The sequence below is a fragment of the Lepidochelys kempii genome, chromosome 3, assembly GCF_965140265.1.
Source record: "Lepidochelys kempii isolate rLepKem1 chromosome 3, rLepKem1.hap2, whole genome shotgun sequence".
Lineage (NCBI taxonomy): Eukaryota > Metazoa > Chordata > Testudines > Cheloniidae > Lepidochelys > Lepidochelys kempii.
Genome location: NC_133258.1, coordinates 208316850 through 208334341, shown reverse-complemented (window position 1 = coordinate 208334341; position 17492 = coordinate 208316850). Strand labels below are relative to the sequence as shown.

Here is a 17492-nt window from a genome sequence, read left to right as displayed (position 1 = left end):
ATAAGATTAGAACATAATATCCAGTTCTTCCAACAGTAGCTCCTATTGAATGACCATCCAACAGAGCCAATATCCCAGGCATTCACTTTTCCTTTTCTATTATTTTTTGCTGCAGGGCAACCAGTTAGTAAAGATTAAAAAGCTACTCATGTATGTCAGTCACTCATTGGTTTTTCGGATGGCCATTAGAACAACTAGAGTGTGGCCTGCAGACCCCTGGCGGTCCGCAGACAGTCTCTAATATTTCCAAAGGGATCCGCACCTCCATTGGAAGTTTTTCAGGGTCCGGCAAATGAAAAAAGGTTGAAAACTGTGGAATTAGAGTAACCAGTAAACCAGTATTTCCCTTTCTTATTTTGCGAGTGCTGTGTGAGTTTGTCTAGTTCCCATGCATGGAACTAACGTGCGTCTTATACTCTTCCTTTTAAAGCACATCCAGCTGGAGTGTGCCTCATGGTTTTTATTGAATTACCTGCCCACCCCTGCCCCTTCCCAATCTCTCCTCGTCCATCCAGCTGGTTTGGGTGCCATTTCTGTTCAGGACAGTCTCTAATTTGTGGAGTAACTTAGGGGCAAACCCTTAGCCCAGTCTGGTCGGGTGTGCTATGTGGGTGGAATCTGTGCCCTGCCCCTGGAGCCAGTTTGGATTCTGTTCCAGTCCAATGGCTACTAGCCCTGAAGTAACAGCCCCTTCCCCACAGGGTTGGGTTGGAGGAAGATGGAAGTGTCTGTGTAACAACTGATCCTGTGCTTCTGCTCCCAGCCCCTGCGCCCTGTCATAGGGAGCTTATGCGGAGCAGGCCACTGCCAGTGGGTGACCTGCTGTCTGTCTGGCCACCCAAAATCCATCCCTTGCCCCTTCTGTGTGCAGCAGATTCTTCTTTTTCTGAATCAGATAGAAAAGGTGCCAACAAAGAGCGGTCTTCAGTGCAGGGAGCCTCTCTTCAGCTGTATCCGCTGTGGGTTGGGCACCCTTGAGTCATGATGACAGGGCAGCAATGGGGAAAGGGCACGCTTCCACTGAATCTGGGCATTTTCAATATTTCAGCTTTGTCCTGAGCTCTCAGGCTGGCTCTCGTGCCGGGAGAGGAGTCAGGGGCATCTGTGGGCTTTTGAGGATGGGTTCAGCCACCTGAGAAAGACTTTTGGCTGGGTGGTTTCTTGTGGAAGAGGGGACAAGTTTAGAAGCTGGGGTGGGCAATTAGATTCTTAGATGGTAGATTGTAAACTGTTCAGGACAGACTGTTGGCTACCCTGTGTTTGTACAGTGTCTCTCACAATGAGGCCCTGTCCTTGGTTGGTCCATAGGCACTGCCCTAATAAACATGATGGATTAATAATGTGTAGTCATTTGGTGACTGTTTGACACTGAATCTGCCTTCGACCCTTGTCATTGTTCATCACCTCTTTACTTCTAGCCAAGACAGATAAAGCAAGGTTGCCTAGCCAATAAATGAAAGATTCTGCACATTTCTTAGAAGTAATCATTTGACATTTGATTTCAATTGTCAAGACACACAAGGTAGAGTTGCTGCATTATTTCTTGAGTCCAAATGCTCAAACAATGTCTCCCACCATCTGTGGCCAGGAGGGAGGTGGATAATGCTTACAGACACTTGTCTAGCTAGTGAACCTCAGGGGACTAAGGATTTTTAGGTATTCTAAGCAAATAGCACATCGCTACTCTCTGTCGTAAGAACGAGGTGGGGTCACATTGGGGGGAGATTTGGTTCGTTGCAGATATTTGAGTAATAGGCCTATTTGTGGAATACTAAGTATGTACGAATGACAACCAGCACTAGAATATGGAAGTATATAAGGCATATATGACTTACCACCACAAATAGTAAAACCTAACTTAGAATGGTCAAGCCTAAGAAAGGTGCTCTTCAGGATGCAACCTGGGCCCAATATCGGCATCATGCAGTTGACTGTATAACAGAGAAGTCTAATTTTTCTCCTTTTTCCTAGGATTCTTTAGCAATCTGTCCCCTCTTCCCCCCCCCTTTTTTTTTAATTGATAAGTTTTGTTTCTTAACTCTCCCTTTCCTCTTGTAGGTCATGAACCTGGACTTGTGCAGCTGGTAAATTACTACAGGGGAGCTGACAAGCTTTGTCGCAAAGCTTCGTTAGTGAAGTAAGGATTCCATTTAAACCTTTTAGTGTGTTTGAAGAAATGTTTTTTCTAATGCAACTAAATATTAAGTGTGTTTTGTATGATGCTTGAGAAAAAGCACCAAAATTTGCCTTTAAAGGCCTTCTGTTCAGGGGCCCTTCAGCAATCTTCAGAAGCTGCATCTGCTTTTTTTCTTCACAATCATTTGTGTGCCCAAATAGCATTTCAGTTTCTAGATACTGGACCTGATTTTCATAGGCAAGCAGCATTTGTATGTGTAATTCTGTTGTTTGCGCTTGCAAATGGTGCTGCATGTCAAGTTGGGAATGCAAGAGCAGCAGATGTTGTTGTTTCCTAAAATGTGGACCTAAAGAAACAACCACTACAACATTATCTGTTTCTCCTGGTAGATATATTTTTAAAGCTTGGTTCCACTCTGCTATTTCTGTTGTTCATTTTTATAGAGACTTGCAGTACTAATGTGCTTCTAGCTAAGCAGATCCTTTGGTCAAGTGAATGCCAGGAGACATCTCTTTCACAAGAGATGACTCAGAGATGGAGTTTCATAATAATCAGCAATGCCAATGTCTCCTGCAAGGAGTGGTGCATGTGCTTCTATTTGTTAAAGAGATGGAGTATTGAGTTGGTTTATTAAAATATGACTTGGGACTGAACTCTGCTTCTGTTAGAGCGTGTTCATTTCAAAGCTGCTGGTCTGGCCAAACTGTTTTAAGACATCACTGTCATACAACAAGAGACAGGCTGCAGGGCCTACATTAACTTACATAATGTATAGTATCATTCTGTAGCCCGCCCATCGTAGTCATTTGTATACAATAGTGCACCTTGGGCCTGCATGGCTTACGTTCCTTAAAAAATCCCTTCTAGAAATCCCAGGCCCTTCTATGTAGATATGATGTAAACAATCACCCAGTGCCAGAGAGCAGATTACTTAAGACCATTCATTGAGATTCACAAAATTATTTCTATGTAGCTTGTACTTTGGGGTCAGTGCCTGTCTTTTCTAAAGCTGTAGCTGCCTTTCCCTTTTAATCCCGGGGGTCACCAACACTACTAATTGCTTAAAAATCCCCTGAGACTCTGAATAAAGCCATTTTGACAAAGGACCTGATCCAAAGCCCACTGAAGTCAATGGGAAATTTCCCTTTAATATCAGTGGGTTTGGCTTGGATACATAGCTCCCATTTGGAGACAATTACGTTTCTGAATAGCCTAGTTCACCATTCTGTTCCCCTCATCTTTCCCAATCAAGTTCCACCGCACAGCAACTTTTGCAGGGGCTTCAGTGTTAGCACACAGGATTCCCAATGAAAAGTCTTTGCTGGTTTCTCAGAAAGCTTTGTGTGGATGCTGTGCAATATCTAGCTATGTGGAACCATTTGTTTATTGATCATTTCAGAATATTTGACTCCAGTTCATGATAAAAGGCAAAAATATTAAAGACAAAATAGAAAGATCTAGATCAATTATTTGTAACAATGTTTATTTAGAAAGGTAAGTGCTCAAAAACATCTTTAGGGGAGAGAGGAATTTACCCAATTCTCAGTCTTATAGTATTACAATATTTGCTGGTTTTTAAAAAATATTTTGTCCTACTGTTTTTTTCCTCTAGCAGCTTTAAAGAGAAGACTGTTTTCAGCAAGTTAATAGAAATGTATACAGTACAGTATTATTATTGTTGAATATGCATTAACCATATTCACTAGCAGGAAAAAGGCTCATGTTAATGATAACCTGCATTTAATACGTATAAATTATTTTGGGAGCTGGCATGTTCTAGGATTAGCAAGGCTAATGGGCTGATTTATCTTCTCCAACTAGGCTAATCAAGACGAGCCCTGAGTTATCAGAATCTTGCACATGGTTCCCAGAATCATATATGATTTATCCAACTAACCTAAAGACTCCAGTGGCTCCAGCGCAGAATGGAATTCGCCATCTTATAAACAACTCCAGGACGGATGAAAGGGAAGTGTTCCTGGCCTCCTACAACAAGAGGAAGGAGAATGGGGAGGGGAACGTGTGGATAGCTAAATCCTCGGCCGGTGCCAAAGGTTTGTTTCCTGCTGAGATGCTCCAACTCTTTTCTGTTCTTGTTGTTTGATTTTTGTTATTTAAAAAAAATAGAAGGATGATTATTTTCTCTGCATCGTGTCTAGCCGTGGTTGCAATATGCCTGTTTAATAGCAGTGTGTGCTCTGCACTGCAGGCCTTTACATAAGTACCACATAGAACTCTGTTCTCTCAACCGACTGGGGTATTTTATGGTCTCCTCTCTGCTCCTAGGGAACCGTCAGCACTGATTAAAAGTACAAACCTTCACACTCTGTCTGATATTTGGGGGGATGAATAAGTGACCAGCAATGATCGACCCTGACGCCATAAACACCCAGTTCTGCTCCCCAGCAGAGCTCTTTGTGTGGGGAAGACCCCAGCAAGAGACAAGGCACAAGAGGTGTGTCCTGTAACAAAGCCAGTGCAATGTGGGGTGCGGCGATGAGGGAATGTGGGGGGCAGGGGGAGAGTGATGGGGGTGGAAATGTGCGGGGGAGTAGGAGAGGTGCAGGGAAATATGAGTGGCGGGGAAAATAAGGGTTACAGAGAGGACAGATGATCATAGGGGCAGGTGGAGGACAGGAGACTGGGGAGAATGTGAGTTGAACCAGAAGGGAGGCAGGATAGTGATAGGGTCTGTTGTACTGCTGTCTCTCAGGCCAGTGATACGGAAGGTGGAAGGAGAGGAATCGACTGGTAGCTTCCCATTCCAGAGGATTTGGGAGGATAATGGGGCAGAGGGGTCGCCCTCCAAGCAGCCACTGGGGAGGCACCTGTATTCCTGGTTGAACTTTGAACCTGAAACGAACATACAGGGAGTTCCCTGCAAGGCTCAGACACTGGAAGGCAGCTCTCTCCCCACCGGCTCGTGATGTCTGGGTGCTCATGGCTGGCAATAGGGGATGCTGGAGCGCAGACCAAAGGGAGGCAAGAACAGAAACAAGGAAAGGAGAGAGGACAGAGACTGAAATCACGTACAGGAGGGGAAGGAGAAAAGAAGAGGGACGCAGACGCTCTCAGACGTGCGTGTGCTGGAGTAGGAGACATGAAACCAAGTCCTCCCCCTCCTTAAAATCACTACGGCTTGTGTTTAGAGGGAAGCTAAAAATCTCAGCCCTTGTGGTTCCCTGGGGGACCCGCTCACCTCGGGTACAGAGCTGGCCAGACTGTCAGCTGATGTCAGTCAGTCCGTAACACCATCAAACAGTGCAGTTATGCCAACTCATGGCATCCCGGGTCCAGCCCAGAGGCCTTTCGGCCACCCACAATAGCCAGCCACTTCGTTTTGCAGAAATCCCCATCACAAAAATCAAGTCTGAGGAAAATCTCAGTACTTTAAATAAAAATCATATTGATTGACTGTTAATAAAGACAAGTAATTACTCTGGACAATCATAATTTGTCACGTACAAGACCTCAAATGATTTTTGATCCAGTATTAGGAAAAAAGCTATCAAGTAATGCTACAAGGAAGCTTTAAAACTGTATACATTCCAGCGCAAGGTGTCTGTAAAATATATTCTTATTAATGGACAGTGAAATTCCAAAGTATATCAAAACATCTCGCTGAAAATCAGTGTGGATGCATTCTTCCAGAAGATTGTCCTTTAGACCATCTGTTCCCCTATCACTATGTCCTGTCATTCATATCCCTCAGACGTGACCTAAGAGAAGGCTTGGTTTCATCAAAATGAAATAAAAGGACATGTTTCTTCCCATCTAATCTTTGTAGGAAAAAGTACTCCTGTAGTCTCACTAGCTGATTTTAAAACTCTGATTTAAGCAATAACTAAATCGTCTCCTGTATCCGGGGAGTAGCTATGACAGGGAAAATTATAAAGCTTTTTACTTAAATATGATACATTTTTCCTGCTACAGACATGACCCCATCTTGTCAGTTATTGCAACAAATGTAATTGTAAGTGTTTGACGCACAGAAGCAGAACCCAGAGCAGAAAATTAAAACGGAATACAGAGCACTCTTATAATCTTCAAAAATGGTTCATATCTTCTCCCAGAATTGTTCTATACAATAAAAGAAAGTTTATCACAGAGATCATAGTCCTCTAAATGCTTAGGAAAACCCAATCTCCTAACATTACGCAATTTAAGAAGAAGAAGAAACGTAGTATTTAATAACTAATTTAATAACCTCAGTCTCCTATTATTAAAAGGAAAATTGCTGTTTTAAAAACCCAAACAAAACCAGAAAATACTAAATTTAGAGCAAACATTTGGGATTTTTTTTCAAGAACAATGGATATGGACAGTTAAAGGGATCCCAAGGAGCCTTACTTCTGTCCTGCTTAATCCCCACCTAGCTCAGCCACAATGCAGGTGACAAGTTCAGCTAACCACCTGCCTTGTTTACCATCCATCCTGTGCACTCAGTGGAGCAGGAGTCCTGGGGGGGAATAGCATGGGATCATGTAATTAAAGACTAGCATAATGCATATGGACCAGGGAACCAAATTAAGATTACACAGGCAATCGTAAATCTGGCATTTTCTAACTTTTCAGTGCTTGACTTAGCAACGTTGCCCTTATTTTAATAGGGGTTATTTTGCATGGAATTTCCTTGATCTTTTTTAAAAGAAAAATGAAAAAAAAAAAAAAAAGTTCCATTATGTATAATCATATTGCTCCTCTCCACTCTCTCCAAAGGCTAAGTTTGAATCTAGAACCTCAGCACATATCTCTGCCCCTTGAGCTAAGAAAGTAACAGTAGTAGGCCGCTACTCTGTTTGAACGAGTCACTAGGTGGGGATGTGATAGCACATTGCTACTAGTGGGTGGTGGTGATTGATTATAATTTGTATTGCTGTAGTGTTTAAGGATCCCAGTCATAAATCAGGACCCCCACTGTGTGAGGTAATGTACAAACATATAACAAAAAGTCATTCCTTGCCCTGAGAGGCTTACAACGTACGTAAACTGCACAGCGATTTGCTAGACAGCAATGGAATGCTGTGGATCAGGGTTCCTGGGTTCTGTTCCTGGCTCTGGGCAAGGAGTGTTGTCTGGTTGGTTAGAGCAGTGGATTCAGACAACCTAACCAAACACATAAATTCAGCAAATTCATTCTGAAAAGCAGTGCAGGTAAGATTCTCATCTACCATATTGAAGAAATCCCAGTTCTGCTAGAAGTGATCCTGTGCAAACTTTTACTGTATCTGTAAAACGAGAGGAATTATATTTCTTTTCCTCCTGGCATAATGCGGCCTGGCTCAATAGTAAGCATTGTGCATTGCACAGAAGTAAATATCAGTCACTGAAAGAGGTGAGTCTGGAACTCATGGTCTCCTGGCTTTCAGCCCAATATACTTTTCCCCCGATGCAAGGGTATTTTTGGTGGAGGAAGGCTTGCAAACACAGGAAGTTTGGCAGAGCCTGGGAGTTTGCTCAGTATAATTGGGAAATAGGTGAAACGAGTATAGAAAAAATCCTACCGTGGATGTGCTAATGGGGACTTTAAAAGCTTATAACTCAGCTAGAACTGGGGGGATTTTCATGGGGAAAGCAAAAGGAACCTCCCTGACTGCAAGCCTACCCCCTCCACTGAATCTCAGACTTCTGCTCCAAATCATGGAGCTGTTGAAAATAGTAGTCTGGAATTTTTGTTAGCCGTGGCAAAACTACCTGTTTTCCCCTAGCCTCCTCCTTGGAAATGGCTGCCCTGCGCTCAGATTTTTCAAAAATTCAATGCGAGACAGAGACCAAAACAGAGAAGATTTCAGCTGGAAGAGTTAAAGTTTGGCAAAGCTTAAAACAACCAAGAATCAGGGGTTCTCTGGGGAGTGTTAGGCAACTGTAACTGTGAGTGTTGCTTCCCAGTAATGCCAAATTCTGGAAAGACTGTGTTCTGTTTCCAATACTCTGCCACTGCAAGTGGACGTTTGTATTGAAATTATATGGGGGAAGGGATAATTGCCAACTTCAACCGTAAATTGGAGGGAATTTGAAGATAGATTTGAACTTTCTCAATGGGGGACTTTCATACCAGGGAAAATATTGATATTAGCCTTATCCTTTTTTATAACCATTTCTTTTTGCACTCTTGCTAATTTAGCAATGACTTTCACATTGAACTAAATGGGACTGCAATGAATAAAGTTACTCCTGTGACTGTTTGTAGAATTATGTTTGTCAGAAGAAGAAGCTGGAACAAAAACCTTACTAGAAGAAATAGCTTCAATAAACTGAGGAGCCACATAGAAAATATGGGCAACTTGAATTGCTTCATGTTTAAATTCAAAGTCACCTGGTGGAAGGTGTGTCATTGTGCTGTTTCTGTGCCATCTTTCAGATGAGACATAAACCAAAAGAGGAAAGTTGCTTAGTTAAAACACTCAAGTGGGACTAAGATCTGGGTTTCAGTCCCGGATATTCCGTAGACTCTGCATGTGACTTGGGCAAGCCACATATTCCCTCCTTGCTTCAGTTTCCCATCTGTAAAACGGAGATTATCGTCTACCTCACAGGTGTTAGGAGGTTAAATTCATTAATGTGTGATACGCACCCAGATGGTACAGTGCAGGGAACAGTATCTTACTGTCTTAGACAGATTTATGGTACTTCACTGGGGGCAAATACTGAACCGAAACAGACTATGGGAGAAAACTAGTTATACAGCCCCGCTGTGGAAAGAGACGTGGCACGTTAAACATGGGTGTGTGGGCTGAGTTGGGAGGAGATAATTATTACTCTCTGATGTCTTTTCTGAAATGAACAGGATGATGATTCCTCTTTGTTCGGTCTTAGACCACAACTTGCTCCAAGAAATGACATTGATCAAGCAGCAGAGCGTCTAAAAGTAACTGTCAAAATGATTTAAAGTGTTAGAGAGCATGTCCTATAAGAGGAGACTGGATAAGATGAAAAAGACCTAAATATCTATAAAAAGCCAAAGAGGATTTATTTTTAGGGTTACAGGATTACATAAAATAAGGAGTAATGTTTTAAAGCAGGGGCGGGGAGGGGCCTGTCCTGCAGATATTTACATACATAACCTAACTCATGCATGTAGCACTCCTGCACTCAGTGTGACTACATCTGAGTAAAGGTATTCAGGTGTGCAGGATAGGCCCGCTAGATGATAGGAAAATAATTGGGGGTAGGGGAGACCAGTCAGGCAATGGAATAATCGCCATCAGGAAGTAGTGACATGATTGCAAGAAGTATTTGAAAAATCTCTAACTGGATTCAACACAAAAAGCCTGGAGGTCACATCAGGCCTGACATTTCTAACTACATGATGATGATGTGTTCCTGTGATTCTTGTGTATTGGAGGTTCCCTGATAAGTGTGTTGTAGAGTTGAAGTTCCCATCTCTCTGCTCCATAGAAATGTCTTAATTACTGTCAATTGGAATGGTGTATTGCATCTGAGAAAAGTTCTCTGAAACACACCAAAAGTACATGATAAACATCTTTTGTTTGTTAATTTGTCTCTTGGAATAATTCTATGTGGTAGTTAAAGAACTTGAGGAAAAACAGTAGAAGCCACAAAGCACAAATTTTAGACAAGACTCAGCCACACAGACAATCCGGACTCTTAAGTACATAGATGTCCCAAGATCTAAATGTGTATTTTCAATTGTAACTCTTATAGCTGAAACTCTTCCTTTGTCTTGATGCCTAGACATCTCTGAGAACCTTAGCCAGAGAGGTTTTTACCTCCATATTCTCAAGCATGGTCATAATGCCAAATCTGCTGCAATAAGAGACCCAATAACATATGCCATTACATATATTTTGGTGTACTTCAAAATCCTTTTAAAAAAAAAAATAATTTCCATCGATCATATCTGTGAAATCTGCTATATTTTACCTTTGTTTTTTTCATGTTAGGTGAAGGAATTCTTATTTCTTCAGAGGCTACTGAACTTCTGAACTTTATAGATGATCAAGGACAAGTGCATGTGATTCAGAAATACCTTGAAAAGCCTATGCTATTAGAGCCAGGCCATCGCAAGTTTGATATTAGGTAATGTTTTCTATTGATTGCCTGTCAATTCTTACTCAAAAAGATTAGAGAAAATGCATTGGGGTGAGCGAAGTGTTGTTAATAAATCTGATTACATGCATATGCTGGCTTAAAAAACAAAACAAAAAACCCTATTTAGTGTTCTTCTAATTTTCAGAAGCTGGGTTCTAGTGGATCACCAATATAATATCTACCTCTACAGAGAAGGCGTTCTGCGGACCTCTTCAGAACCATACAATAGTGCTAATTTCCAAGACAAAACCTGCCATTTGACCAATCACTGCATACAGAAGGAATATTCTAAAAACTATGGGAAGTATGAAGAAGGGAATGAAATGTTTTTTGAGGAGTTCAATCAGTATCTGATGAGTTCTTTGAACATTACACTGGAAAGTAGCCTGTTATTGCAGATCAAACAAATAATAAGGTAACTTGTTGATCATTATTTGTGTTACAGTAGCACCCAGAGGCACCAACCAGAACTGGGGACCCATTGTGGTAGGGACTGTACATTCACACAATACGGGACAGACCTTGCTCCAAAGAGCTCGCAGTCTAAACAGACGAGACAGACAAAAGTATCAATATTCCCATGTTACAGACAAGGAACTGAGGCTCAAAGAAGTTAGGTGACTTGCCCAAGGTCACATAGGAAGTGTGGGGCAAAGCACAAAATTGACCCTATGGGCTTGTCTAGTCTAGGGAATTTCCACAAGGTGAATGGAGCTACTTTTGTTTCTTGTTCAACATATTAATAGATGTACATATATTTATAGAGATATGTAAGCCAAAATTCACCAAAGTTTCCACTAATTTCAGGTGTCTTACTGATTAGGTAAACGCATGAGACAAGTGGGGCCTGATTTTCAGAGGTGCTGAGCATTCACAACTCACAGATATCATCAGGAGCTACAGGTGCTAAGCACTTCTGTTAATAGGGTGGAGATGATGCAAAGAACTAACAAAGAGTTGCTTCGTTCACTCAGTGCTCTATCCTGTGTACTGAATGAAACAGGGTCCTGTGGGAAAAATGTGATCATGTTAATTACAGACTGTATTGTAGAATCATAGAAGATTAGGGTTGGAAGAGACCTCAGGAGGTCATCTAGTCCAACCCCCTGCTCAAAGCAGGACCAACCCCAACTAAATCATCCCAGCCAGGGCTTTGTCAAGCCGGGCCTTAAAACCTCTAAGGATGGAGATTCCACCACCTCCCCAGAACCCATTCCAGTGCTTCACCACCCTCCTAGTGAAATAGTTTTTCCTAATATCCAACCTAGACCTCCCCCATTGCAACTTGAAACCATTGCTCCTTGTTCTATCATCTGCCACCACTGAGAACAGCTGAGCTCCATCCTCTTTGGAACCCCCCTTTAGGTAGTTGAAGGCTGCTATCAAATCTCCCCCTCACTCTTCTCTTCTCTTCTTCAGACTAAATAAACCCAGTTCCCTCAGCCTCTCCTCATAAGTCATGTGCCCCAACCCCATAATAATTTTTGTTGCCCTCCACTGGACTTTCTCTCTCCACAGCCTATCTGTAATGTGGGGGGCCCAAAACTGGATGCAATACTCCAGATGTGGCCTCACCAGTGCTGAATAGAGAGGAATAATAACTTCCCTCAATCTGCTGGAAACACTCCTACTAAAGCGGCCCAATATGCCGTTAGCCTTCTTGGCAACAAGGGCAAACTGGTGCCTCATATCCAGGTTCTCGTCCACTGTATTCCCCAGGTCCTTTTCTGCAGAACTGCTGCTTATCCAGTCGGTCCCCAGCCTGTAGCAGTGCATGGGATTCTTCCGTCCTAAGTGCAGGACTCTGCATTTGTCCTGTTGAACCTCATCAGATTTCTTTTAGTCCAGTCCTCCAATTCGTCTAGGTCGCTCTGGACCCTATCCCTACTGTCTGGCATATCTACCTCTCCCCCCATCTTAGTGTCATCCACAAACTTGTTGAGGGTGCAATCTGTCCCATCATCCAGATCATTAATGAAGATGTTGAACAAAACCAGCCCCAGGACAGACCTCTGGGGCACTCCACTTGCTACCAGCTGCTAATTAGACATTGAGCCATTGATCACTGCTCGTTGAGCCAACGATCTAGTTAGCTTTCTATCCACCTTATAGTCCATTCATCCAATCCATACTTTTTTAACTTGCTGGCAAGAATACTGTGGGAGACGCTATCAAAAGCTTTGCTAAAGTCAAGGTACATCATGTCCACTGCTTTCCCCATATCCACAGAGCCAGTTATCAGGTTGGTCAGGCATGACTTGCCCTTGATGAATCCATGTTGATTGTTCCTGATCATGTGCACAGGAGGGCTGAATGAGGGTTGCATGGGCAACCTTAATATTGGCATTTCCTAACTTTTGAGGGTTTCACATTGCAAATGGAGTGTCCTTTTGACTAGTTTTTTTAAATGGATGTAATATTGGCTTATTGGTGGATTCCCCTCGTTACATCATTGCTGGCCCCAGGTTATTCCATAATTTGCTCAAAATGTGGTTTCTTGCCCCTTTCTCCAGAGAAGCTGGTCCTGGACTTCCTAAGCCTGTGTGCTCTCAGAGGAACAAAGATACAACAGAAGGGTTGGGATGATGTCATAGCCGGGAAGGAAAGTCATTCCAACTGGAAGCAGAAGGCTGTACTGTGATCTCAGGCTTTTATATTGATTTTGTAATCTAAAATGTTTCACTGTTTAGAACGCTCCAGTAATGTGCCTAGGAATAAGGATGCAGGCTCATTATAACATCCTATTTAAACCCATTCCCTCAGAAATGATAGGAGCTATTTCAAGACATTCCTCTCTGTATGGTTTCCTGTTACAACAAGTTGGTTCCTGTCCTACAGCTGCTGAACCATGGCATGACATTCCATCGTGAGCTGACATTTCTGGACACCTGCTCAAGCGGATAATCAGCTGAGCTCTTTCAAACTGCTGCATTTCTGTGGGCTGGTTCACCCTTCGCTCTGTTTCAGTGCTCTTAGACTGATTTGTGAAGCCATGTGTTGTACACTTGGGTTGGATTCACTATGACTTGGCACTAAGGTGCAAGTCTGTAGCCCAGCAGCTGGAGTAGGGTCTGCAGTGCTTTCTGCATTTGTTCCATCCCATGGGGAGAGGAGATGCACAGAGCTGGATCTCCCAACTTGTCTACGTGCTGTCCTTGCACATTGCTGTGCATGGGAATCCTAGGGAGCTGAAATCTTGGTAGGAGCTGTGCATACCTCTTGCACAGCCAGCTGACAACACACTCCCCTTTTATACATCAGACCCACCCCAGTCCTCTGCCATGAGAGCCTCCGCTGACTCTGGGTACTAACTGGCTGGAACTGGCTCTGCAGCAGTGAGGTACAGTAGAAAGGAATGAGGTAGATAACAGGCACTTCCCCCATCCTTACCTCTTTGTGCTGCTTATGTGGACAAAGGGGCTAGAATCTGGCCCTAACTTTCCTTGGTGGGGGAAGCTCTCAGTGGCACAAAGCTGTCCTAGTCCGCTCCTGCGTCACCTGCCCCTCCCGCCAGCATTGGGGTGGGCTGAGCGTAGCTGTGCTCCCCCAGTTCTCAGTTGGCATGTGATCTCGTGTCCCTAGGCAGCTCTAACGTCCAGGCTGAAGGACTTGTGACTTGTGGATCAGGGAACTGTAACTGGCCCCCTCATACCTCCTTTCTTTCTTGAAATGGGGGCATCGCTCTAGAGAAGCACTTGAGCCAATGTGTGATATTGCATCAGGCATGCTTCTCCCCCAGCTGATGCAGCTAGTCCTGGTCCCACAAATCCTTGCTCAAACGAGTAGCCTTGGAGAGCAGCCCAGTGGAAGTCATTGGGACTGCTCAATTGTAAGGGTTTACAGTATTGGCTCCAGTTTTGTTGCATATATTGGGCCCTGCTTCCTTCAGACCTAATGTAAACTTTAATTAGATTTATGGCAATTTAACAATACCACCCTCATTGATGTTAGTTGGGGCCCCCTGCATTGCTGACTTATGCCACACTTACAAAATATGCTTTTGCTTTGCCTTGATGAAAACCCAGAATGCTTATCATGTGCACAATGTTTATTCTTTAGTCAAGAAATGCAGGTGTGTGTGGAGTTTATGTATACATACACATATACTGGGTAGGTACATATATACATATATTTGTATTCTCTACACTTGATAGTTTGTCAAAGCATCCTGTGTGGTGAATAATAATCGTGATTGTCTACTTGAAAGAGAAATCCTGTTTTAATGGATAAAGGTTGTTAATTAGGTCACACCCATGTTGCTGGGAGGTCACTCTTGCATGTCTAGTGTCCATAGTCGTTCTGTTGTTCTAAATGCAGATAACAAGAGAGCACGTCTCGGGCTCGTGATTAGTAGTCTGTTGTGCATCATTCCTTGAACCAATTTTGGCTTTATGCCATTCCGTGTTGTTGGAGAACACAGAAAACGTGTTGAATGTCACAGGAACACGTTGAGCTGCTTCAGAGATGTGCTAAATGATAGATTTTGTAAAGAGTTGTTTTAAAATCTTCTTTGTGCTCTTGTGCATTTCTTTCTTGTTCTAAAGCCTGTGGTATTATGATGTGTCCCTGCCATATTCAATCCTGGTCCAACTCTCAATAAAATCAGTGGTACGGCTTCAATGGGGTTTGGATCAGGCCTTTAGTTAGTGCAATCAGATATATTTTTGCATGAGTCAGATTTTTTTTACTATCTCTTTTTATTTTTGACTGGGCACAATAGCAAAAAGTAATAATAGTATGAGGAACAAGTCTGTTCCTGATCCACTTTTTCCATTTGCTTTTCCCACTGCACAGTGCCCTTCTGATCGCTGTGCTGTGTGTCTGCCTGCTCCAGGAATCTAGAATTATTGCTCTTACATGTTTATTGGCTGCTAAGTCAGATTTTGCATTTTTTCCTTTCCGCAGAAGCTGCCTTATGTGTATAGAGCCTGCAATCAGCACCAAACACCTTCACTACCAGAGTTTCCAGCTCTTCGGCTTTGACTTCATGGTAGATGAGGAACTGAAGGTCTGGCTAATCGAAGTCAATGGGGCCCCTGCCTGTGCCCAGTGAGCATCCTCTTCCTGTAATAAAATGGTAGCTCCCGTGTACCAACAGCACGGCACACCTGGTCTCTTGCTGCTGTAGTTCTGAAGAAGGTGTTGGCTTTCCTCTCTGCTTGGTGGAAAGCTATCATTCCTGAAACTGAGACCAGATACTTGCCTCCAACACGTAGCCTGCTGCTCCGTAAGCTTGGCGATCTAGGTGACCCTGCCTTGAATGTGCTCCAGAAGGAGGCCCCTCGCTCTTGTGTGGGGCTGGAGAAAGCTCTCCCTGGCTGCAGTGCTCCAGTAGCTACAGCCACATGGCACGCCAGAGTTTTGCCTCTGTGCCAGAAGGCACATTTCCGCTCAGCTGAATTTCTGTAACTTACACTATTTCTCAGCAGGAATTTGTCGTTATCCCTCTCTCCAAGCCCAGCAGCAGCATGGTCAGGGGAGGGACTTACTGGGAGAGGCCCTTCGTACCGGTGGCTTTTCCCCAGCAGTAGTGTGGGCCAGTCCAAAGGCTGAGATGCCCACTCCTGGACTTGTCATATGAAAAAAGCTCTGCTGTTCAAGTATCTAGCTCCAGTTTCAATCTGTGAATGAAAACTCTATTTGTGAAAATGTAAATGGAACTGAGAAGAGTTTTTTTGGTTCTTTTTATACCTGTGGGAAACAGGCAGAAATTGTGGAACTGAAGATTAGTGGGGGAAGGGGAATGGGCAGAGTCATTGGTGATTAAGACGGGTGTGGCTAGTGGGTGGTACTGACTGCCTCTGGATGGTGGAGAGGTTAGTGGATGGAGATGTAAATAGAGACTTGGTTTACTAAGGACTGGCCTTGACTTTCAAGTTAGGTCAACATAGATACGGTGCTCAGGGGTGTGAAAAATCTACACCCCTGAGCACCATAGCTATGCACACCTAGCCCCAGGTGTAGAGACAAGTAGGTCAATGGAAGACTGCCTCTGTTGACCTAGCTACCATTGCTTGTGGAGGTGGAGTTCCCACAGCAACGCAAAAACCCCTTCCATCACTGTAGGAAGCACATACACCGTGGCACTACAGTGTCACAGCTACAATGCCATAGTTTGCCCCAGTAGTGCCCTGGTCTAGATGTGGCATAAATCTAGGAACTTCTGGAAGGTTGGCAGAGCATCTGATAACCTGGCTTTATATAAAAGCTGGCTAGCTTTTCAGCTGTTTGTCAGCTTTACCAGCCTTGTTTGTAGTGTGCAGTAGGTGGTGGTTTCTCATTTCAGCTATAACAAGTGTGAAAGCTGCTGGTCAATACTACGAATGCGGTGATTAGAATTTACTGAGTTCACGCACTGATACTTGGTATATATCCAACTTAAGATGTATAATGTTGAAAGAGGTGGTAGGGAAACAATCAATTGAATGAATTGAAATAATAAGAACAGATTATTCTTCTAAAGCAAAATATTAACATTGTCAACAATTGTGAAGTAGAAGGATAGAAATCATTTGTGCTCATCTCTAACCATGCAGAAAATCAGTTTCTTCAGACTCTTCAAGAGCAAATGTACCATTGAATGAAACTTTGTCTGTTGAAGTGTAAGAGAGGAACACCGATGAGTATGATCCTGGAAGTGAGACTTTTTTGATGCTGTCACCAAAAGGTAGGTGCAGTGATCATTTAAGTCTCTGTCCCAGGCCTTCCAGCAGCTCTTCACTATTGGTTCCGTTCAGGAGCAATTTCTCCTCTTCTGACAGCCAATAAATAGCAAAGAGCAATTGATGGTTGTGCATTAAAAACAACCTGAAATGCAAATACTTTAACTTGATAAGAAGGCAGGATGCTTCCTTCATGCCAATAACAGAATCCCCTTCAGTGGTGCACAACATGAGCACTTTACTTAAATTCTAACAAACTGAATTCCTTTATTGAGCATGTGCCAGAGGAACATCATGACCAGTTTAAAGGCTCTATTTAAGAGGGTCAGCTTCTAGCAAAGAAAATGCTCCAGGCCTCCTCAGACGTGGCAGCCACTGCAGAATGGTCTAGTTCCACTGCGGTGGTCATGAGAAGAGTGTCTTGGCTGCAGATGTTGGGCTTTCCGAGAGAGGTTCAGAGTGCCATTGAAGAACTCCCCTTTGACCGTTGTAAACCCTTTGTGGATTTGACAGATGCTTCTCTACACAATTTAAAGAAGTCGAGAGCCCCACTGAGATCTCTTGGAATTTATACTACTGAAAATAAGAGGAGATTTAGTAGGTCTCTATCACAGACCATCTGAACCTCTGGCCAAGAGACC

At 43.3% G+C, this 17492-nt stretch overlaps 1 protein-coding gene across 5 annotated transcripts in view; it reads left to right on the top strand.

The window, feature by feature from the left end:
* Window positions 1-17492, top strand: part of TTL (tubulin tyrosine ligase) — a 39194-nt gene that overhangs the window by 5748 nt on the left and 15954 nt on the right. Inside the window, exons 2-7 of one of the 5 annotated variants that reach the window (XM_073339905.1) lie at window positions 2059-2137; window positions 3959-4191; window positions 10042-10177; window positions 10335-10604; window positions 12703-12821; window positions 15095-15135. In XM_073339905.1, the coding sequence (XP_073196006.1) occupies window positions 2059-2137; window positions 3959-4191; window positions 10042-10177; window positions 10335-10604; window positions 12703-12775 (791 nt within the window). In that variant the 3' untranslated portion in view covers window positions 12776-12821; window positions 15095-15135. Of the gene's footprint in view, window positions 1-2058; window positions 2138-3958; window positions 4192-10041; window positions 10178-10334; window positions 10605-12702; window positions 12822-15094; window positions 15267-17492 lie in introns of those variants that run through there. The other 4 variants (XM_073339901.1, XM_073339902.1, XM_073339903.1 and 1 more) reach the window with 4 other exon arrangements.